Source organism: Ptychodera flava, chromosome 16 (assembly GCF_041260155.1).
Source record: "Ptychodera flava strain L36383 chromosome 16, AS_Pfla_20210202, whole genome shotgun sequence".
Lineage (NCBI taxonomy): Eukaryota > Metazoa > Hemichordata > Enteropneusta > Ptychoderidae > Ptychodera > Ptychodera flava.
This window is the reverse complement of record NC_091943.1, coordinates 24,141,166-24,166,414: the sequence shown is the minus strand read 5'-3', so window position 1 is coordinate 24,166,414 and position 25,249 is coordinate 24,141,166. Positions and strand designations below refer to the sequence as shown.

The following is a 25,249-nucleotide window of genomic DNA, read 5'->3' as shown; positions in this document are numbered from 1 at the left end:
TGTATGTATGTATGTATGTATGTATGTAGGTATGTGTGTATGAGTTATCTTCTGTTAGGATGAGTATGTTAACTAGTATGTAATTAACTTTTCAGAAAGAAGTATTAATGGTGTACATAGGTGTATTTCAGAATAGTTGCGAATACGTTTATTGCCTTATTGCACAAGTTAAAGTTTCTATACATATTGTAAGGTGTGAAGGTGTAACACTACAGCTAGCAAGTTATATCATTATCTCGAATAAGGACACTATGCTGATAAACGGTTTGATGAAGTTGCCTGCTACCGGAGACATTTAGATTGTTGTTATTGCCTTTAGAACATGAAAGTGCTTGTGAGCTGATGGAATGAGAGCATGAAGAGCTGTCTCCTTCACACAATTCTCAGTTTTCACCGAAAAATCAGATTTTCTGTTATTACTTCTGTATAAAAACATATGTGTGATAATTTAACATCAAAACATATCCAATAATAGTGGTGATATTCAAGATAGATAATTTATCACGTCCAAGAAACACATGGAAAATGACAATAACAATAGCGTAATCTTAAACAAGCAATGTGTTTAAACCATGTGTCCGTAATGGATATGTGTATCCTGCCAGGATACATGTACATGAATCGAAAGTTGCGAAGTTATTCTGATTCGGAAAAGAAGAAATTACTGTTGTGAGTCAGAGCCAGGAATGCTATCACCCATCATGAGAGCAAAGACATGCAATATTCCATGTAGCATCTCCTAATTTACAATAGAATGTCCTCACGGGAATATCTGTCTCACTGGCTTCTTTGCTGAGAAGAAATGTTTCTGTAGAAAGGCTTCATATGATAAGACGTTGAGAAATATTCTGATTCGGCGTACATATGTTGCCTATATGAACGTATAATAGACGTCTTTTCTCATCCATGTTATTATGATAGTGTTAGCTGAAAAATGTAGCTTAATTAAAACAGGATAGGATTTTTGCAGACGTAAATACTTCATGACATTTGACGAATACAGCTTGACGAATAATTTAATATCCGATTATCAACAAACTTTCCATAATTCCATTGAACTGTTTGCGTCGTTTACAAATCAGTTGGACCTGGCGATTGCACCGCTTTGCGCTTTGAAGCCTTCGTTGCAAGATGGCGCAGAACATTCAGAAGGAGTTCAAGGACTTCAAAAGCAGTGATCAGTGACATTCCGATGTAGAGTCCAAGAATGCCGCCAAGATTCGCCAAAAGTTCTTCAATCTGAAAAAAGGAAAAGAAACGACATTTAACGAGAACTGGTGTTAGTTATTTTGATAGATATAAGATTGTATGGCCGATCGTTTCAGTACCATACGACGATAAATGTAGTGTACATTCGTAGTTAAAATAGAATGAAATGAGTTAAGTCAGGAATAGTAAAACATGTCAGAAATGTGCCGCACATAAGTCGTGGCAATTATGCCATAATGGAACTTTCGTCAATCCATGGGAAATAATCGTTTTAAAGAGGTCGCTTTGTTGCACCAATTACACTAATGCCGTTTTTTCTTCAAGCTCGTTTCAGAGAGACAGGCAGACAGACAGACAGACAGACTTACCGTGTAGGCGGGTAACTTTGTAATTTTCTGATAGTTCAATTCCTCGAAGTACACACAAAGGCGTAGCAGATTTTCTCTGAAATTGGATCGATTTTAAAACGAAATCAATAATCTTATAATGTTATGCAATAATTCTGAATGAAGTGAACTACGCGTCGTCAAAACAGAAAGGACGTTGCCAGTACGTTGCACGTTTAGCTCTTTAACTAAATTTGAAGTCATGATGTGACCGAACAGTTGGACCGCTTGAAAACCTAAGCCTGTCAAGGCACTGAAAGGCCAAAGACGAAAATTCTGTTGTTGAAGAGCTACAGCAGGGGTTTGCCAATTCATTTATCAAATAGCTTTTTGAACAATCACCACAGAAATGTCACAACTTTATTTGAATTAGTCTTTAGTAACCTCTTCAACTGAAAACTTGCACATGACGTCATGAGCTATGACGTAGTCAGGCTTCATATGGGTTTAAAGACGGTCTTAAAACAATTTCTATAGCTAATTAATGAGTTCCATCGTACAGTACATTTCAGTATCAGAGTGTTAGGGATGCAGAGTCCAATAACGTAATAAGTTACAGTACGCCTTTTACTTAATAAATCTTTCAGATTAGCACCAGGATTATTTGAGATTATATGCAGGTCGTTTTCGAAAAAAATCATATCCTATGAATACTTAAACACACAATGAACGAAGGCAAGACCGAAACTTGTACAAAGTTGTGCGAGTTGAATATCCTTTTTGTACGCTGTTGACGCGACATACTCCCGCTGTGACGATCACGTGACCAAATTCACATACAGAAAATTAATCAAGCACCATATTTCCAAGATTAATCGTGCTATTTTGAATATAAGTTTTGCCGATACGTTAATATTAACAATCCCTAACTAAATAAAACAGCATTAATTGTATGTGATGCATTCTATGCTTGCCACAGACACTTTACCTTGCAGTCTTTTCATCGACAACAGTATTCCGAACTTTCTCATTTAATGGACGCAGCACTTTTATCAGCCCTCCCTGAAATGACAAGCAAGATGATAGCAATGCTGAGCATACTATATTTATAATCCGTTAAACATTGCGGTCGACCTATCTACCTTAATGACATTTCATTGACGATTTTTGGGAATAGTTTTTAGTAGATTCCGCGGCTCAGTAAAACTAAATCGGGTATTGGCAGGCTTTGTATAAAGTTATGAATCCCATTAAATAAAATTGACACTCTTGGCATAAAAACCTGTCGAGGACCTGACAAGTTATGGGGGTTTATTTCATACACTGTATCAAGCAATACACTTCTCCAGAGTAATCCTTTGATTTCAAACCAAGCAAATATCTAGTATTGCTCCACATTCCATGACTGGTAGAGCACTTGTTTGTACACGCTGCTGCTGGGCTCCCTAATCAATAGAACTTTATTTATCCCAAACATGGGCAATTAAAAAGCGTGGCTCAAATACAACATCAAAAAAATATATATAATACAAATTTACAAAATGGTAGGAGACGCAGGACTATACAAAAAAAACAGTTTAGGAATCATTTAAAAGCCGCACAGCGGTTGGAATGAATGACAACTTGCGCCGGTTTGACCTGCAAGCCGGGTATCTAAAACGCCGACCAGAGGGAAGTGTGTCGAACTCTGCTGATAAAATATGATCACTAGACAAAAGAATTGAGCGGGCTTTCCTGAGTACTTGCTGATTATAAAACGTAGAAAGACTTCTCTGGGTATACCAATTAGTTTTGAGCTAAGTGAAACAATTCTATCAAGTGAAGTTTTGTTTTTAACAGACAGATTTTGATACAACAAATGAATGAAAATGAGATAACGCTTTCAATGTAAGATTTATAAAAAAGAGATAAAATTTGTCTATCAACCATGAATGAACGCAGTTTCCTTAAAAAGTACAATCTTTGCTGCCCCTTCTTCAGTATAGCATCGGTGTTATGATCCCATTTCAATTTGTTGTCAAATATTGAACCAAGGTATGTATACTTCGAAACAATCTCGACTTCTGATCGTGAACAACGGACGTAGGAGGGTTGCGTTCTTGCCTCCTAAAATCAATTATCATTTCCTTAGTTTTCTTAACATTTAAGTTTAGATACGAATTATCACACCACTCAACAAACTCACTAAGAGCGGGACCATGATGACATTCTGATCCCTGTAGAAGTGTAAGCAGAGCACTATCGTCAGCAAACTTAACAAGGTGGCTACCTTCATGTGTACTTCTACAATCGTCAGTATAAGGATGTACAACAGAGGAGACAGAACGCAACCCTGAGGAGAACCTGTATTTGTTTGAATGATACTTGACAAAATACCATTGACAAACACCCTTTGTGATCTATTTGTAAGAAAGTCAATAATCCAAAGTACAAGTTGATTGCTAAAATTAATTTTAAGAGTTTTACTGCAAGGATGTGGGGTTGGATTGTGTTGAAAGCACTGGAGAAATCTGCGAAAAGGATTCTTGCATGAGCACCTGTTTTTTCTAAGTGTTTGTACAGTGTATTGAGAATGAAAAGCTTAGCATCTTCAACACCTTTTCCCGGTCGATATGCAAATTGTAGGGGGTCTAGTTTGTTGCCAACCTTTGTCAGAATAATGGACTTAATTATTTTCTCAAATGTTTTCATTACCAGGGAAGTAAGAGCAACAGGTCGAAAATCATTGGGTTCTTTAGGGCTAGCTTTCTTTGGGACTGGTACTACTATAGAATTTTTCCATATGGCAGGAATACTAACTGTATCAAGAGAAACTTGGAAAAGGTGTTGTAAGACTACACTAAGCTGATCAGCACAGAACTTCAGGGTGCGACCACAAATACAATCAGGACCTGGACTTTTGTTCACATTTAATGATTTTAAAGTTTTAGCTACTTTCTCTGTCTCAATAGACATCCCTAACTCAGGAGACAATGACTGTTTTAGATTTGAGATTTGAGATGAAAAATCTCTGTTTCAAAACGAGTGAAGAATGTGTTCAGGACCTTTGGCAGCGCCACTGAGTCTAAGTTATTTAGTGTAACTTTTGACTCTGAAGGAGTAACCTTATTTACTGCTGCCATATGCTTGATACCTTGCCAAGTAGATCGAAAGTTACCAGAAAGAAACTTTGATTGAATTTTATTTTTATAATCTAACTTTGCCTGCCTAATCGCTCTCTTGACTTCTTTGTTTATCAACTGCTTCCCGCCTGATGTACCCTGAAAAAAGATTCTCTTCTTCTGGTTGAGAATAGACTTTAATTTTTTGGTCACCCATGGCTTGTTATTGGGGAAAATTTTAACATTTTTCGTAGGAATAACAGAATCCGCACAAAATGAAATATAGGAAGAAACGACATCGGCAAGTTGATTAAAATCGATACAAGAATGATAAAACATCTCCCAGTCAGTACATTCGAAACACGCCTGTAAGCTAGAAATACTGTCTACTGACCAGTTCTTCACAGTTTTTGTTACTCTACGAATCCGCTTAATGACTGGTTTATAGATAGGGGCAAGCATTACAACATTGTGATCTGAAGATCCAAGAGAGGGCAACGCAAAAGATTTGTATGCGTCAGGAACTGTACCATAACACCTATCAAGTATTTTATCAAAACGAGTAGGACACGAAACATATTGGTGGATATTTTTTGCACTCTTACTAAAGTCACAATGATTGAAGTCACCAAGTACAAACTTCGGAGCATCCGGGGCAAGTGATTCCAATTTCTGTAAATTATTTGATATGTGTTCAGCTGCTGTAGAAACATTCGCTCGTGGGGTACGTAGACTAAAGTGAAAAACAATTGAGAAAATTCTCTGGGAATGTAGAACGGACGAAGAGAAATAGACAATAGCTCAATATCAGGTGTGCACATTCCATCACGGACAGTCACGGTTTTACACCATCGCTCATTTACATAAAAACACACTCCGCCGCCATGATCTTTTCCTGTCTTCTCTTTGTCTCTATCCAAACGGATTGGTGTACCGAAACCATCAACAAATAAATCTTGATCACCACCTGTTCATCCAACCAAGTTTCCGTGAAAGCAAACAGACATGAATTTTTATATTCATTCATGTAGTTTACATTAGCTTGCAGTTCATCGACCTTTGCACGTAACGAACGAACGTTTGCTAGAAGTACAGTTGGTAATGGCAGTCTGGATTTTCGCTGTCTCAGTTTTTGTCTTACACCACCCTTCCTACCTCTTTTCCTTCGCTTGTGAGTTCCTGCAGTAAAATTGTCGTTCCCGTCTGAGTGTATCGTTGTACGTAAAATATCAACTGGAAAGTTAGCATTCAAAAAGAGGCAATCCCACTTGGTAAAATTTTTAAAACACATTTTTTTAATGCCAACGGTCGATATTTGACGTGGTGACTGCGCGCGGATCACGAGATATCGATAAAAACATGTCATTTCCCGAGCGTATTTTTCACATTCCGAAGTTTTACGATCGTTTCTGATTTTGACCCGAAATCCCCCGAAGGTTTGTTGTTATGCTGATTGACGATATTCTAGGGAGTCTACAATAAGTTCAAACGACGCAATTAATTTACTTCCCACTGCGAAGACTTTATATAGGCCTACAGCATTATGCCTTTACCTCAGGTAAGTTTTTTTAAAACTTCTCCTTAGTTTTTGTCGTTTTCATTATTCTAAATCAGTTGTATTATATTTTTAACCAATACCACATAAATATCAGTTTTACGTGTCAAATATTAGCCGCCTCCGATGACTACATTTTGTCGTCTGCCACACAGTACGCCGCGCACGTGGTATGCGTCTATGCATACCACACGGCGGCCGCTATGTATCAACCGCACGTAACTGTGCTAGTCACCTATGCGAATTCTGGTGGAATCAGCAAAAATTGTTTTTCGTTTTTACGCCAAGTCAGTAAGACTCAGCTTTCTCCCACGGGGCATGACCGATCACCGACGCCAGTGGTACTGTGGCGTACAGCAGCGTCAGCGTAGACTCGTACTCCATAGCTTAGTTGACAATGGCCCCAGTGCCGAACGTTCGATGTTCGGAAGCTGAATTTAGGTGGGCCACCGGAATTCAAACTTTTACTTTTTGAAGACATGTTTTTATCGATATCTCGCGATCCGCGCGCAGTCGCCACGTCAAATATCGACCGTTGGCATTACAAATGTGCTTTAAAAATGTTACCAATGGGAGTGCCACTTTAATATTAAAACTTTTAGAGGTAAATAGTACTAGTGGTTGCAATGCAGCAATTACCGTATAAAGGACGGTCTTTAATATATTGTTTTCGTCGCTGCATCACCCATCCAGTAAAAGCATTCTGCTATTTCGAAATATGCATTGATATTCAAAGTAGGAACAAAATACTATATATTTTACAGTACACATTGCTCCCATTGCTATAAACAGTTTAACCGCAATCTGTCACTGAATGTCAGGCTTGGCATGATACATTTACTATGACACTCTTTTACAGATGTTTACACTTTTTGTTTGACACCGACGTGCACATTGGTTTTCGAAAGGATTTAATTTCAAAATTATGTAGCTGCAAAGTAGGTCCAAACTCTTGTAGAATACAGAAAACAACTAAACACCATGTTGGTAGGGCAAACGTTGGCCTAAAGCAAATAGTGATACATCATTGCATACCGACAAATAGATAAATTAACACTAAGGTAGGAATTTATTGAAAATGCTGACGATCAAATGCAACTTCGTAGGATGACATTCCATAAACAGAAAAGCCCTTTAGAGTGCATTATACTTAAGACATTATATCACTTGTCTTGTTCAGAAGACGTAAACGAACCATCAAAAGTACAAGTCCATGCACTCTGGCCTGGACAAATTCTTTTCATACCATCTCAAGCAACACTTTTCAGACTGGATTGTGAAGTTGCTGATAGCATTGTTCTGTTTTGGTAGAATATGTAGGAAAACTTGCAAGCCGTTTGAATGTTTTTGAAATAACATCATTAGAGTTGACAACACAAATCAACCTATTTATGCAATTAGGGACAGAGAAGCCACTAAGGAGAAGCACTCTCGCTATATTGCAAATGTCAAATCCAACTCACTAGGTCTTCAGATATGTTTTTCTAAAGACAATGCACACCACTATATACTATATATATAAGTAAGTAAAACACGATTAGGACAAATTTGGGAGAATTGCATCTTTTTTATATTTTTCATATTTCTCAAAAGTGTTGGGTGCCCTATAGCTGAATGTTGCATTTGCAGATTGAACCGACATTAGCTCACAACCGAATTATCCTTAATTAGTTCCAATCGTGCTTGAACTAGATCACGCTTCGCGCTTGGCCTCTGCCGATTGAAAATTACGTTTACACTTTTCCCTCTTTGAAGGTACTTGCAACATTTATGATTCAGTAAATTCTCGATCAGATTCGATTAGAACTTACAACATAAGGCACCCAGTCACCTGTATCGAATACATCGCAATCAAAACAGCTCGGCTATTTCCTAATCCCTGAACAACGTTGTTTAAAGACCGAGCTAAGTTGTAGCAATTTTTCAGACTGCGACACCTCAGCACTATGTAGAGTTCATGAAGCACTCGCAAACACATACTCGCTACCACACATAGCACATGAACTTTATCAAAGCAATGAAACGTTACTCACCACGTATTTACTTGGAGGCCAAAGTGATTGTGACATCGTTTTGCTGTACTTAACTTCTCTACAGAAGGAAAAGAGTGATGTGGCAAAATCAAACAAAATCACAAAAGCAACTAACATCATCTCCTTTACTCTCTTGTAATAAGTCATCAAAACGGGTCAGAAATCAGTATCATTTGAGGCAAATAAAACAAAAGCATGAAAATGTCACCTACCTACAGGGTTCTGTACAGTTCTGAGACAACAATCCGCGTTGGTAAAAATATTCCATCAACTGACGGCACTTTTCTGTCGCAGGACAAAAAATTCATGTCACGGTCAGGTGCAGAATAAGGGAATTCTTCGTAATACTTGGAATCGCCGTCTCTGAGATGTTGTCTTTCTTTAGAATGCTGATGTAGAAACTTGGACAAGTGAATTGCAGTCTTTTGTTCAGTGAATCACTATCCTTGAAAATCCGTCGCTAGAGGGCGCTCTCCACATTCCCCTTTAGGCGCGGGGGCGTAGAAAGCGCCCTCGGGCGACGGATCTTCCAGTTTCCCACTGCACATGCTTGCTGGCTTTTTGAAAACCTATGCGTTTAAGAACACATTCTGTGTTTGCTTTTATCTAATAATATTAGTTTCGCAGAGACGAAGCTTCCTAAATCTTGCAGAAAATTGTCTTGTTTCTTCAAAATGAATATTACTCATTTCCTTCTTCTGTGCCGTGAAAATCCTTATTGATTCTCCATGCCTAATCGTCTGCAAATAGTGCTAAATCTATAGACGGATTTTCAAGTTGTCTGGATTTTGCCGCAGTAAAGCAAAATAAGATCCATATTGTCAAGGTTTTTATTGTGCAAGGTTTTCTAAGATGGTGGCACTTCTGTTTTTAGAATGTGCCATTCAAGGTGTTGTAGATCTGAAATATTTCCATAAGGGAATGCTGATGAACCTTTACTAAACAATCTTATGAATATCTATCGGCAACACTAAGCAGTGTTGTCATAGTAACAATAATTTCAAAATCCTTGGCTTGTCTCATTGAATGTTCTAGTTGCTACACGTGTTGTCAAATAATAGATGATTGATAACAACAAAAAACATATTCATCCTCTTGCCTTCTTTCTGGTTTGCTATATTGCAATAACGTCCTTTCAGATGCAACGTGTCCACACAATCACAGTAATGACGTATGTATTGCTGCAGCATAGACTTGTGGCAATCCTATAAAAAAATACAACAAATTTACGGTATATAAAGATTACTGTTCAATTTAGGTTTGCTCTTTCAGTGATAAATTTATTTTTTGTCCACTATTTTTGGTAGATTTCAATTCTATAAGTTGTTGAAAGCATTCGGTGCGAATAATCGTTTCTGTTACATGTTCATTAGTTAAATAAACAAGACAGCATCACGAAGTGTTACCCATTTCTTGGGCGGTTCTCGACTGAAACATAACAGGTCACTAGACAGGTTTGGCTACACGTTTTACGTGAACGTGAACTTGTAACGTCACGAATTTCTGCGATGATGTCATCGACTTGTGCGTACTTTCTCCAAGTACACGGAGCCGGCGTCGCGTATTTACGTGGAGACAGCTGTTTTCACGTAATTTGTAAACGTGTAAATTTATTCTCATCTTCAGGTATCAAAACAAACCATGATAATATGTACCAGGTCTGACCTGAGAGCGAGCTCAGAGTAGGGTATATCGTCATTGATGTTTTCAGGCAATAGCATGCTAATTTCCGTATTTGATGCATGATGCATATCTTGGCCATTGAGGTTGAATTGTTGTCAATTGTTTTCTAGAATAACATTTATAGCAATTAACTCGGAAATGCCAGTTCACTAACGAAAATTATATAAAACTGGTAAATTATATAATTCAGAACAGTCTATTGTAACAGGGGCGGGAACAGAGGCGGTCTAATGTAAAACACCCGTGGCGGTAGTCTCAGCACACTATTTAAATTCTCACGTGAGTTGACCGTTCGTTCTCGCGAGAGTTAGCTTGTTTCAAAATGGCGGTGCCCAGTGATGACCGATCTGGGCTTTCAAAAGGGATCGAAAATAGTCATTTTGAAACAAATTTCACACTTCTTTGGAATAGAGAGATTCTTTTGTCGGAAATACACATTGTCGAGTAAGATTTGTGGTAGATGATATCTTTAATTTCACGCAATCTGTGTAAAAGTATTCAAAATGGCCGCCTCCATGGAAGTGCTCTCCTTTCAAAACTCGTAGGTATATATAGATTCCATTCTAAATTTCTTGTACACACGTTAGTCTTAATGCTCGCCGGCCGCTCTCGCTGCGCTCGCTATAAATTGTGAATCATTCATGCACATTGTTAGTTGGATATATAGTAGTGATATCCTCAAAAAGATTTATGTATTTTCGTTATTTTTATGTGACATTTCTTCGTTGTTTTGCGGCATACCGGATAACCATTGAGCTATCCCTGTGATGCGGAAACAGACTACGACCCAAGTCAAGCCGAATCATTTCTTGCGCGTGCCACACGAACGGGTCACGTAGGGCCTAACGCGTAGCCAAATGGATTTTTGCACGTGAACGTGTACGCCAACGCCAACGTGGATTCTACGCGTTCACGTTCACGTAAAACGTGTAGCCAAACCTGTCTATTGTCAATGACATAGTCCCACTCGGTTACATCGTCCGCTCGCACGGCTCGCTAGCCAGACAGGAGTCTTCCACTAACTACGCCGTGCGTGATCACGCTGATATACTGTCGAAGGAAATCTGATAGAACTTGAAAATCAGGCGGACCAATCACAGCACGCGTTGCATAAACAGAGAAATCCGAGATGCCGCCGGCAAAGTGCAGAGTGTGCACTTACTTTGCATTCTAAACAAAGTTCGCGGAGGACTCGACGATCGTTTGGATCGAAGTACATTTATAAACCATGTTTCGCCAAAGTAGCTAAATACTTTAGCTAAGCTGCAAGACAGTGTTACAAATTTACACTCTCGCTTCATGAATGCGTACGGGAAGAATTAGAAATGAAATGTAAACAACGACAGCGATCGCTGATTGGCTGGTTAAAGGTCTCGTACAGTTGTGTGGTGGCGCTTTAAAAACCATGATCTGTGGGATCGATCGGCCAAGGCCTGATTTCGGGAAGCATCCAGCTGCCTGAACAGCAGGCCTTGGCAAGCGAAGATGACTCGGTTAATGAATCTGGAAACTATTGACGAAAATGATTGTCATACAGGGCTCGAAATTAACTTTTTTCCCTGGTAGTCCCATTGGGGTACCATTTTTTGAAGTTGGTAGCCAAGTGACAATGTTTGCCAGCCAATGCATTAATGAATAGGGTTTTTTGTAAAGGATATTTTATTTATATCTAGACAAGAAACGATTTATTTTGCATGTTTCTATCCAGGAAGTGAATTTTCTAGTCATTTGACATCAAAAGCTGCAGATCATAGCCTTAGGAGAACGGTATAGCATGTGTAGTGGATAACTTTGACGCCTCAAAGTTTGACGACCTATTCACACATACGCAGAGCTTATACAAATTTTATGTTCGCCATGACATATTTTTCACTCAGCACGTGTACACATAACACAGCTAAAAATAGATTTGGCTATGGATTTCACGATGACAACTTGGTACAGTCATGTTCCTAATACTTTCGTGGCAATTTTGGCTATATTTCTCCACCATAGTACACTATCATGGAATGATCTCGTACACTTCGGAAAGCGTGATTTGTGGATGGCCCGACAGCTTTTTCTTTGCAGTTTGAATAATTTCGTGTTTAATTATGATTGATATACTGTGATTAAATAATTATGAAAATATATTTTTATTGGGCATCATTTCCCGAGCCTGTCATCCAAGTACATCAGTTCAGATATTTTATTGAAAGTTTGTCGCAACAAATTCGACTGCACTGTCGCCTTTTAATTTACATAACAAAGTCATAGTCTGGCCTTTCTGTGTCCCGCTGGGTTGACTGTATGAGCGTCGGTCATCTCACAGTGATCAACATCATGTTGCCCACTAAGTAATTTCATGTCCTAGGTTTTGGTAGTCCGTGTGGGCTACCATTTCATGGCTTTTGGTAGCCCCATGAAAAAGTTGGTAGTCTGTGGACGCGGGACTACCGCTAATTTCGAGCCCGATTGATTGTCATCATCATATTGGATTGTATTACAAAACAAATCGACGTGCATGTGTGTGAAATACGGTATAATCGTCGTACAAAGTTTGAAAGAAATTGCTCTGGTGATCTCTTAGAAATTTGCGTGAACGGACACAGGGATAAACGCACGGACACGACCAGATCTATACGTCCCCGGGACTTTTTCCGTTCGACTTAATAACCATCTCACTTTATATTGTTTCGAACATAATAACAACGCTGATTAGAAATTCATAACAGTAGCTGTAATTTAATTGTCAACATCTGCAAGACATTACCGATCTACAAACAACGAAGGAATTTTTTTCTTTAAACCTGTCTTTGATATCGATATAATAATTATTTCTGCGCATGCTACTTTGTTTCAGACCTAAGACAATACCAACCATATCAGAATAGCTGTACCCTTTTCCATAAATGGACACTGAATTATCCATGTTGCTACAGTTCGTGTATGGTTCACCGGGACTCTCTATAGTGTCCTGTAATTAAAAAAGATTTTTATATTACCAGGCCAACATGAGATGCACTAAAGTATCAAAATACACGTAGAATAAAGTGTTTTTTATGGTCTGCAAACCGTAGGACTTATAATAATTTTTACACGACTTATTAGCCTGATATTAGAACCGTCGGTTGAATTGTTAGGTCAATAATTAATTATCTAGACGTTCATATCATGAAGGTGACGAGGTTGACATTATGTTGCAAAACTTGTTTGATATTGACAACGAATATGCAAAGAAGAAAAAACACAAATCATAATTTCTTTTGGAAGCAACATTAAATTTTTTGTCTAAGGCTATACTTTCGAGTGCGAAAAACCTTAAAATCCACATATACATTCTAATAAAATGTATGTTTTTGAAAAATTTTGACGATTTATCCTTGTGAAAACCATACGGTAAAATGGAAAAGAATCAGCCGGATGAATCTTAAATAATTTTTGCACAAATATACAACGGCTGTAACTTAACCTTACACCAGGAACAGTGCATCATAAAATCTCTCTATACCTTTCGTATTCCGATGGAGGTCTTCAATCCAGGAGCAACTGTGATGGCCTCGTCCTCCGGGAAGGGGGTGATGTCTTGCGGGTTGATTAACACACGTACACCAGCTTCTTGCCCATAAAGCGGTATGTATTCGTTTTGTTCGATGAACAGAGTCAGTTTCAGTCCTACAGAGAAACACTTTCAAGTCTCAGAGAATACAAAGCCTCATTACGGGAAAGCTCCATTAACTTTGGAATACCCCACTTCCTTACCTTGTTGTCAGAGGATTTCCTACAATAGCAGCATATAAACGTAACAATGGAACATTAACACCTTGCGGGATTAAAAGTCTTCTGTTGTCACCCGAGTTGGTCAGGCAAGGACCCTGGTTTCAGGTACAATGCAAGTTAATGCAGTCTTTCCCTAATGTAATATACACGAAATGAAAGCTAAGGATAAATTTGATAGAAGGGAACTGAGAATACATAAACTAAATTCAACTATTGTATTCTGATTTAAAGGAGTGAAGACGAGTGCCACACTCTCTCTACTTTTGACAGACCCGGTTGATTATTAGTTAAAGATTAACAGTCTCAAAAGCAATTATACATATTTCCTTGGATCGTTGCTAACAAAAATCACATGCACAAGCCAATGTTGTCCATTCCCTACAAAAAATACCGAAAGTTATCCTCTGGTTATTAGAGAGGTTAAGATTTCATAAGGGAACGGAACGGGAACGGATACATCATCACTTTCTGCGCGTTCTCATCATATTCTGATGATGTCACACGTTCTCTTGTTGTTTGGCAGTCGTTTTTCTACGTGAAATGGCCACTTTTCTCGTACACCTTTTCCGAGAACGATTTTCACGCTCGCTTCACCATAGACTTGATATTCAAAGCTGACAATCCGTTTGTTTTGTATTGTTGCTCTTGGTTTATCGATCGCCGTCTGATTTTGAGATATTTTAGGTATTACAAAAAGGATACAAAGTTGCGCTGAATTGAGAAAAAGTACCGCAGAGCACTCGCAGACGACGGCACACGTGCGGCAGACGTCGTATACACTGCACTGCCGATAACATTCAGTCTAGACTGAAATTAACATTGTCATTTGTTTTACCTGCATGGCTTTACACGGTTTTTCAAACACAAAGTAAAATTTCAGTATTTTCAAGTTCTTGTCTCTGTGTTCTATTAACCTGATATCAGAGCAAAATCCTTTAGACAATGCGACTGTGTGAGTCGGGTGTGTGAGTCGGCACGAACACGTCTTCATCTAGACTTGCTTCAAGTCTAGTCTCTAGGCATATAAAAATCAAAACAGAGCGAATTGAATGTATAAACTTCAGCAGACTGTCGCATTAGTGGTAGGCTGTTACGTAGATCGTTCGGTGAACGCGAATGGCACATGGACGTATGAACCTTGCTCGACCAGCCAGTTACTGCTGCCGTGGAAAGCAAAGCGACGGGGCCGGTCAAGTCTTAATCCGAATCTGTGCAGAACGTTACGCGTACGGAACGCATACGTTACGTTCTCTGTCATAAAATTGGGATTTAATTATTGGCATCTAAGAAAACACTTTATCTTGGCTAAGCTTGAGTGCTGAATTGTATTTTACTTTTAACGCCAATATGGCGGTTCGTATTTCGTGTGTCAAGACTGCCTGAACATTGGATGGAGAATTCCCATCCATTAGCCGTTCATTGGGGTACACAACAGTACTGCATTCGAACCGAGCGCACACAGTGATCGTTATATTAACATTTTCATAGACTCCGCCGAAAATAATCCAACATTAAATATCTAAGAGGGTAACACCGGCATAATCCAAACAAAATACGAGAAAAGTTTTCGGACACAACCAGCTCGCAGTTGGTCTCGTTATAATAACCTCCTAACCCTTGCAACAGTGTCGGTTGACTGATTTGAACGATATGACATGTGCGGTTTCGCTACAGTTTAAGTTGATTTTGTTCTTTAAAATAGGATAACATTTTCGGATGCAATTTTTACAGCCTATGCTGTCTTTGAAATTGTGTATAAATTCACTGCAGGTACGTGTAGACCGATCGATTGTCTCTCTTTTTCCTCAAGTACTTACGTGAGCGCCCTTCGTCGCTCACGTGACCGATGACTTGGAATAATTGACAACTTACCTAACTTGTATAAACATTATTCTAAAAGCAGTAACTGTTCTAAAATTTACATTCAGGATCGATTATTAAAGTCCAGTTACTTTTTACAATTTAACATCGACGAATTCTTAGCTTGTGCATGCTATATATAAGTATAGTATTTTCCAATCTACGTTCAGCTCGGAAAATACTCATGCCCTAATGACCTCGTCATCACTCTTCTTCGACTCGTGGCTACAACATTCTCGCAAGCCAGAGCATAATTTCCATTCCACTGACCTACGCAAACAGATAGCGCTAAGCTGTTGCCGTCACTTGTATTTTCCTTAGCTGAATATATAAGGTAATTATATATATATATATATATATATATATATATATATATATATATATATATATATATATATATATATATATCAAATATATATATATATATATATAATATATATATATATATATATATATATATATATATATATATTCAATAACTGCTTTGTTAAATTAATTGTATTTACCATATCGACTTCCCGGTCTATTTGAGGTCAATATGCTTTGATTATTCTGATGCAGGCTATTAAAAGTGAAGCAATTGCCGTATTCGTCGTTTTGAAATCGGGAAAAGTTTCTGTCGATATGAAAAGACGAAAGTGAATATAATAGACATATTAGGTATGTATATAAGGTAAGTAAATATGCAAGTACATATTATCTACATAAACATCTTCCTGCCTACATTAACATCTCGCTGTCTACGCTTTACCTACCCATCAATTAATTGGCCAACCAATCAAAAAGATTACATAAACTACTTGACAGGAAATGTGATGTGAGCTCTGCCACATTCTGGCGTACTGGTCTGACGGAATTTATCGAAGTAATAAGTCATTAAGGATAGCGGTTCCGAAAATAGTTCATCCCCGTAAGTAACCTCGGGCGACTCATCGTGTTCATGTCAAAACAGATACCTACTGGTGCTTTGATGAATGTCTTAGTACATGTATGATTTCAAGGAATATTCAAATGAATAATACTGTTAGAACACAACGGCGAATGTTCAAATATATGAGTATGGTCATAAGTCGCATCGGTTTCGAAATGAGATAGGATGAATGTTAAAATGCTAAAAATAAGACACAGTTGGAGAGTGACTACTATAAAAACTACGAGTTCAATTTTTTGTCCTTGATTACACGCCATAGACTTATGTTATTTTGTCATACGGTGATGCAAAATGGTTATTTATTGGAGAGCTAGACTGGAATTGTCCTCGTGACAAGAGTCGCTAATTTATATTAACTCACCGGTGATCACAATTGACTTCGTTAAAGGAACACTGTAGAATGAAATCCTCTGCTTGGTGTCCAAATCTTGCCAACTCTTCTTTGTCTAAATGTAGTGCTTTTTGCAAGTCACTGTAATCTGGGCTTGTGCTGTACGACAGCAACCCTTCCAAAAATAAAGATATGTCCAGAAAAGCCTGGAAATGTTAGCATAGCTGGTGCCTCCACTTGTTTGCAACTTTCTCGTTAAATGCATGGAGTGATTTCAAAATGAACGTCAATGTAAACATTTAGTATAATTTCTTTCCTTTTCATCGCTAGTGCAGCAATATCACGACATATTAATTAATATTGAATGCGGTGTATTGTTTTAACAGCTGTAAAGAGCGGAAACACTTCAAACGCAACGAAACTACATGTATCTTTTTTACACGAAAAGTGGAGAGCTTTTTCTTTACTTGAAACATTTGGTAAATGCGATGCTTCCACATTCGACACGCATGCTAATATGTGGATCTTCTTTTTAAATAAAGATGATATCATATCATATGTTTAATATATCGGCGTGCCTTGCACGTCAATGATAAATAGCTGTCGTCAACATACTCATCTCGTTGTTCCTGTTTTTTGGTGATGGTGGTGATGATGACGGTGGTGGCGCTGGTGGTGGTGCTGCTGCTGCTGCTGCTGCTGCTGCATTAAACCTATTATTGAGACCACATTTTCGTTACAAAACTCACCTTTCCAGTTAATATGGTTATATGAGTCACTTAAATGAAAATTATTTGATTTATAGTAGCTGTTGGTGAAATCTTCGTATATTTCGGTATCGTCCGTAATATTAGTATATTTCATGTACCAGGGCTCAGTGTCAGGGACAAGGTCTTTTACCGGAACTGCAGGGGAAGAGAAAATAAATAAAAAATAAATAAGTTATTATAAAATAAATAAACAAATAATATATATTGGCAGTGGTTGTGCCAATGTGTTTCAAAAATGTCGAGTAAAAGTTTGTTGACTTTCAATTTGTGATCGTTGACAAGTGTTTGAGTTGTGCATTTCAAAATTTGTAACATCCGTTGTACTTTAATTCCTGCTTGTTGTACGGGAAGTATTATGTTTTTGAAATACGTTTTTACGTTTAGAATCCGGCAAGTTCGATAGTTAAGACAAAATTCGAATTCGGTAGGTCTTAACATCCAATACAGTGATTTGAGTCTGCCTTCTAATAATTTGAATGACGTCAGAGAAGGAGATCAGCCCGATCATGCATAGTGATTTGCTAGTTTTACGCCGTCCATGTATAATAAGTTCCTCGCTCTGACCGTAGACGGTACCTGGGAACTACATCGTTTGCAGAGATTAATATCCGATGAGTTCGATATGCTAAAAATCACTTGTCAAGAGGCATGCTCAAACTGTCTCAATAAAGTCGACGATTAAAACAATCACTGAATGTCAACACGAACAAACAAACATGATTTCATGAGAAGAAGACAGGTAATTATGCAGCATACCTAGACATGAGTCACATTTTGTGCCTGACGCTGGCTTGTCTCCTCTGCAGGCATTGTCGTCAGTCTGTCTGTTTGTTGCCCTATTGATGCACTTGACTTGCCTGACCCGTTGACCGTATCCACACGCGACGTTGCACTAAAATAGGAGAAAAGAAACAAAATCAGATGACAATCAATATTATGTATGCGAAAATTAATATTTATCTGAAAATTTTGACTGGACTTTTGGAAGGAATGCTTACAAGAACAATACAAATACAATTAAAACGCGAATGCCAATGTCAAAAAACAGAAACATAAATCATAAAATTTTATATCGTACGCGGTGGAAAACATTTCGTGAACGAAGAAAATATTCCGTGAATAAAATTAACTTTTCGTTTGGATGAAAGGCTGTATCGTACACCAAATAACTGTTGCATACGCACCGGAAACCTAAGTGCGTACGAGAATTGATATCGTAATCACACAGACCCTGTGCGCGTGAGGGCCTGACACAAGACAGTGTTAGGACAAACGGTGTATGTTCGTGTTCACTCTGTATATGAATCTTTTGTCTCTTAAAATCTTAAAACCTCAATCGTTCACTGACACCGTAGGCCTGCTCGCGTATTTGTGGCAATCTGACCAAATCTGAATCTAAGCCGACTTATAACTTTTATTGCACGTTTACATCATTCCATTGGGGTTGTTTTGTTTGTTTCTTGGTTGTTTTTTTTAACCGGGACCTAATCGGAGGCTAGTAAATTCTCTGTTATGAACTTAGCGGTGTTGCTGTTTTACTTTCGGACGTTAAGCGCGGTGTTGTTTGAACTTATAAAATGGAATTGGTCATACGAACTTGAATATTCCAAATTGCGTTATTCTTAATGTACTTTCTAAGTATTATTTCCTAAAGGTAGCTTGGACTTCTGCCTTGCTTACCAGAAACCATAGACGACATACGAGTAAAGGCTTATTGGAGCCGTAAAGACCCTGAATAGCCCACTAATTCGTTGCACTTACAGCACATTCAATTCTAATGAAGTTAAACGATCGGCCATTATTTAAAAACACAACCCAACATATAACAGAACGTGAAATTGAATAGTGCAAGTCGCAAAAGGCAAGTTCATTTTAACACGATTGGAACTGATTTGGTATAATTTGATCTGCATATTTTTCAAATTTCTCAAAGGTGTAAGGTGCCCTATAGCTGACTGTTACAATATTCCAAAACACTCATAAAACAGATGAGATTGTATTTGCAGATTAAACCGACCTTACTTCACCATCCAATTATCCCAAATTAGGTCCAATCGTGTCAATTGTGCAATCAATTTAAAACTGATGAAAAACATAAAATTCTTGACATTATCGGAACGGGTTTATTGAAGAAGTGATCAGAATTAATGATTTTAGAATGTATTTTGAAAATATATTTTCAAGGGTCTGTATGCTCACTTTGATAATTATGTATCCAGTCAGCGCGGAATGCTATATATAAAGCGAAATGGCAACGTGAACTTGGTTTCATTTCAGAATTCCACGGATAACAGTTTTTACTTCTTGCCCTCGAGTGTGTACTGGGCGAGCCTTGTAAGTGTGGAACAACCAACAGTATTAATCGATGAGGAAGATATGAAATAGGTGCCACATGGGAATGTCACTTACGTCACTCCAGGGAGATACATGCCAACTGCCACATTGTACAAATTCGTAAGATGCTTTAAACCATTTACCAGTCATGTTGCTACCAGACTTGTACGTCAAACTGATTTCTCTCGACGAAGAAAAATATCGCACGCCGGAGTGTCTCCCGCAAAGTCGTTTATGTCCATCTCCATCTCCAACAGAAAGGATGTCTTTGAACTATTTAAAGAACGATTTCTAATTATTTTTTCTCGAAGCAAGATACTCGTCAACCATGGCATTTGACTTTTGACTAGTGACACAACTCTTCTTAAACTTTTCTGAATTTGTGCATTTGTGGAAAGCATATAGATTGGTCACTGCGATCTTCACAATAACTACAATCTGAAGTCAAACATCCCGTTCAAACTCATGAGCACTATAATCATTTGTATATAAAACCATGGAGATCGAAGCCTAGATTCTACCTCTGTGCTTAAATAAATGACTTGTACTCGCCTCAAGGTAATCCTGGACGCATCCTTCACTTCTTATTATATCGATTTCTTCGATGTTTACAACGATACAACCCTCTTTGTTAGCAATAATTACTTCACAGCCATCGTTGTGTTGATTACTGTTTGAGAATTCATCCGACGTAATTTCCATACAGCACGAATCCAGGCGTTTACCACATAAGGTCTCTTATCGTCAACAAAACCAAATAAAAAGTGACAAAATTACCGTTTGCTTTCATATGCTAAATCTCAATGGACAGATAGAACTTTGACACATCAATGAAGACTAGTGAGTTTCGGGTCTTACCGTGTAAATTTATCGATTATGTATTTATCGATTTATTTATTTATTTCATTTATCTTTTTAATTTTTATTGATTATTGATAATGTATTGATTGATTGATATACATTATCATTCATTCACTCATTCATCAAGACTTAAGCAAAGTAAACAATTTAAAAAGTCTATAGCGGATTGGATGATGAAAACGCGTGCAAATGAAAAGTTTTGAATTTCAAATGTTCAACCAAATTTTTGAATTTGTAATATTTAATCATACTTTTGAATATGTCAACTTAAATAAGACGTTTCGATAAAATATTATGAAAAATGCACAAATTTTAAGGCTGCTGCTCACTTTATGACTATTTTTATTCAGCTTGTTTTGTATTATATAAAGATCATAGAACCAGGCATTTACCAAAGATTGTGTCATATAGTTTCACAATGTAACGAAACAATACTAAGGTTTCGTTTCTGTGAAACTATTTGACATATTGATATTGAATAGATATTGAATATCTTGTTCCTGCCCCATTCAGCTTCCATCAGTGGGACAACATGACAGCTTTTTCTCCACATAAAATAAGACACGGCCAGATGTCGCTATCGCAGCCTAGAGACAACTGGCAATATCTATTAATATTTATGTTTACATTATCCCTTAGCTATCAAACTAATGACACCTGAAAAATCACATTCTGGCTCTTACGTTAGAATGGTAACCCCCCTACCTTCAAGCTGACAACCTATTCTGAATACACTTGAAGTCATCATTAGGCTAACACAGTCCCTCCGCACACGTGTGGGGGGGACTGTGGGCTAACTACATAAAAAACATAAAAGTGGGACTTCCCTTTCCTTTGCCTGGCAAATTAAATTGAATCGTGAGCCCGCGTTGCAATCTGCGAGGCATGCATGATGTCATGACATAGCACAGGTTATGACGATCAAGTTCAGCGCTTATGACACTGAGAGCAATGGTGCACTGAGATATCCGAAAATCGCTCTTTTTATTCACCCTTTCACGAGCATTGTGATTTTTTCCACCTTACAATGTGACTAGAAAAATGACGCAAGAAACCGCAAGCACCTAGATTTCTTGCGGTTAGCAGTGGCCAGCGGTACTACTGCACTTCGACTTGGTAAAGTAAAATAAGGGAACGCAGCTCCACACATAGGCTATTATATTGTGTTAGGAGTTGTGGTTTAATGTTTTGTGGTGTGGTCTGATTGTTTACTCGTTTAGTGACTATTTTTGTATAGTATGCTCATGTTGTGCACTGTTTCGGTTATTTAGTGTTAGAAATTAGCCATGGCTAGACGAAGCCGGATCGGTTATGTCTGAGACACAACATAGAGCACAGCATGAGTATACTATACAAAAATAGTCACTGAACAAGTACAAAATCGGACCATACCACAAAACCTTAAAACACAACTCCTAATATAATTTAATAGCCGATGTGTGGAGACTCGTTCCCTTATTTTATTAATTCTAATATTTCATGTCTCAACCAATGAGAAAAAGCAAATTAAGTATTGCATTATATCAATGTTTGTGTTTCTCGTATTTAGACGTTTTTTTCCTCATTGATTTCATCATAAAAATAAAGAAAGCTGCCGCCGTCGAACGTAAAATCAACGCCCATGACCGAGCATTATTGAGCAGACAGATAAGGGGATGACAGTTAAAATGACGCAGACAGCAATGTGGAAATTGGAAAGCTGGTATGGTGGCGCGTCAGCCAAATGTTCTAAATTTCTGCCGCTTTCTATGTTTCAATGATTCAGTTTTATCCAACTCTGACGTCTTGTGATATTCAACATCCTATTTTCCATCATCAACCTCATATGCAAGTTCACTGTCCTGTACTAGCATTGCTATTAGTGCTAGATACGGGGCATATTAGTATTTATTTATGCAAATTATATTAATGAGCATTGTTCGGTATTGAAACTTTATGCTAATGATTATTTATCAATGTGAAATGTGCCCCGAATTGTGCATTGTACATAGCACTGGTATATTACTTTCTAGCCGTAGCCACCGTGCGCTCTCGTTCAATCAGTCGATGTATTGGTGAATGTAAACACTTCGACAACACAAAAAAACAACATTTGTCACACGATTGAAGAATTGTATTAAATAATTTCAGAGGTTCTCTGCTCACCGCCTGGACATAGCATGTTATTACATGCTGCAACGTTTTCCGATAAAGAACCGGAATACGTACACAGCATATCGTCATTGGGGTTCAGGTAGGTGACATTCGTTCGATTATAGTGGTTCACCATATCACTTGACGGCATGGACTCAGCATCCGATAAGTAGTCTTCGTCATCATGATCGTTGCTATCAGGAGATTCCCCGCTGCCATAATGAGGTTGGTAACCGCTACCAGTGTCGGAATCCGATAAAGACTCTTCGTGCACAACAGAACATTTGATATTACGCTTTCGAACACCCCAGCCACAACTCACAGAGCACTAAAGGAAAAAAAACAATTTAAGAAAAACAATGGTTAGGAATGTCAATTGTCAAAAGATTTTAAATGCATATTTAAGAGTTCCTTCATGTAAAAGGAAGCAAATGTATATCATAAGACATTAAAATTACTGAGATTAATAGAATCTCACACCCCCAAGGACCTGGGATCAGATTTCTCACACGAGTTGGGGATATTTGTCTCACACGAGCCGCAGGCGAGTGTGAGACAAAATATCCCCAACGAGTGTGAGAAATCTGATCCCAGGTCCTTGGTGTGTGAGATTCTTTTTCTCACATGACCACAAAATGCGTTAAATTCATATTGGACACGTACAATATTATCAAAAATCGTGACAACTCTGTCGTCTGCCGCTGTACTTTGACCTGCTTACTTTGTAGTTCTAGTCCGTGTGTTACTCGTCGTGCCATTGGATAACATTTTGCGCGTGGACAAAACAGACTGCTTATCATCCAATCAGAGGTCGTGTAATATTTACTGCAGAGTGTGGGACGGTTTCTGAGAGTGTGGGATCGATTTTTATCCCACACTCTCGATCCCGCACTCCCAGCAGCCAGGAATGTGAGATGTAATTGCGACATGTTGTCGCGACTGAAAGGATAAAATACAGAAAAGCCACTAAAATCGAAAGCAGCCGATAGACCATTTTGTCATAAGGATGCATTCAAAAAAAGGTGATCAGAAGGGGGCTGGAGGAATCGCGATTGAAATTTTATTGTTTTCAGATGCCCCTCAATACCCTCAAGAAGTTCAAGTCCCCTTCTCTATATCATCAAAGATTTTAAGTTCCCCCCCTCTACCATTATCATATAGCCGCATGTTTATTAGAAATGCACGCAGAGTAAAAATAAACATGTGTTGCGTAGTTCTGCACATATATGTTGAACACTACTACCTTTTACCAGTAGGTTGTAGAGCCATATACCTAAGGCAAGTTCTTAAATTGATTCATTTTAAGTACATCAGTGGACTTTTTGGATTCATCAGTCTAAGCCGACTTGAGTTTATCCAACTCTGGCTAGGTCAATGGCACCAGCTGTGAGAAGTACACAAAATTACAATCATGAAAGCGTATGAAAATTGTGAGTTCCTGGCTACATTTTGCCAAATTGTGAAAAACTGAGCACAGTGACCTACCAAAAATGTTTGTTTAAAAAGTACAAGACATGTACGACTTAGATGCTACTTATAAATGTTTCGCAAAATTGACAATACTGGAAGGTCAAAATATTCCATAAAATAAATGTTTCAATCTCAGAAATTTTGGATGTAATAAAAGCAATAGCAAATTTTGTAAAAAGGTAAATGATTTATTTTAGTCACACATTCTTTTCATTTAAATTACAGTCTTTACTGTTAAAAGGTTTACTTCTGTGTTATTGTACGATGAGATGAGAAAATTTCATTCACTGCATCATGGACCCTGGAGCCAGACCTCATGAACTTGAAAGAAATGGTTTTATATATTGATTTTGAGTGATTTGAGAAAAACTGACTTTTCATTGTAGATTTGTATAAGATCAAGCACGGTGACCCCATCTTTTTCCTCTAATACTTGATTATTCTCATATGCCAGAATTCAAAAATCCATAATAATTGTTAACTTAAAGTCTCCTAGTCTTCTATGTGTTGCTCTCTGGCCTGCTCTTGTGTACATGTATGTTTCACTGTCAATTGAGTGTCCTATGACCCAAACTCTTCTTAAAATACATCAGACATCAGAGTTTATTCACTGTCACTGCCAGTATGCAGTGACAGTGACACTAGTAATGCCCGTAGGTAGTAGCAGGGCAGTATCTGTATTAACTTTGTATTTTGACAAAATTTTAGTTCAGTTCATACAAACTGCGTTCTTGTTCTACTCCCTACAGCATGTTGAACTGTCCAGTATTCAGCTTGCCAACACAGACTACGTTTACCGTGCATTTGTATCATTGACAAATAACTATCTGTCTGAACTCTAATTACATTATCACCAATATTTAGACGAACGGGCTTTGTTTTCAGCATGCGTA

General features: G+C 38.0%; 1 protein-coding gene across 1 annotated transcript in view; it reads right to left on the bottom strand.

Annotated features, from left to right (window-relative positions):
- Positions 1-114: 114 nt before the first annotated feature.
- The window catches only part of LOC139114380 (uncharacterized), a 37,208-nt gene continuing 12,073 nt past the window's right edge, over positions 115-25,249 (bottom strand). Inside the window, exons 7-21 of the mRNA XM_070676092.1 lie at positions 22,899-23,214; positions 20,445-20,629; positions 19,968-20,165; positions 18,315-18,450; positions 17,538-17,693; positions 16,819-16,963; positions 16,033-16,142; positions 13,398-13,561; positions 12,768-12,863; positions 9,324-9,429; positions 8,437-8,509; positions 8,225-8,282; positions 2,524-2,597; positions 1,578-1,653; positions 115-1,239 (exon numbers count right to left, since the gene is read on the bottom strand). Of these exons, the coding sequence (XP_070532193.1) occupies positions 1,072-1,239; positions 1,578-1,653; positions 2,524-2,597; positions 8,225-8,282; positions 8,437-8,509; positions 9,324-9,429; positions 12,768-12,863; positions 13,398-13,561; positions 16,033-16,142; positions 16,819-16,963; positions 17,538-17,693; positions 18,315-18,450; positions 19,968-20,165; positions 20,445-20,629; positions 22,899-23,214 (2,061 nt within the window). The 3' untranslated portion in view covers positions 115-1,071. The remainder of the gene's footprint in view (positions 1,240-1,577; positions 1,654-2,523; positions 2,598-8,224; positions 8,283-8,436; positions 8,510-9,323; positions 9,430-12,767; positions 12,864-13,397; positions 13,562-16,032; positions 16,143-16,818; positions 16,964-17,537; positions 17,694-18,314; positions 18,451-19,967; positions 20,166-20,444; positions 20,630-22,898; positions 23,215-25,249) is intronic.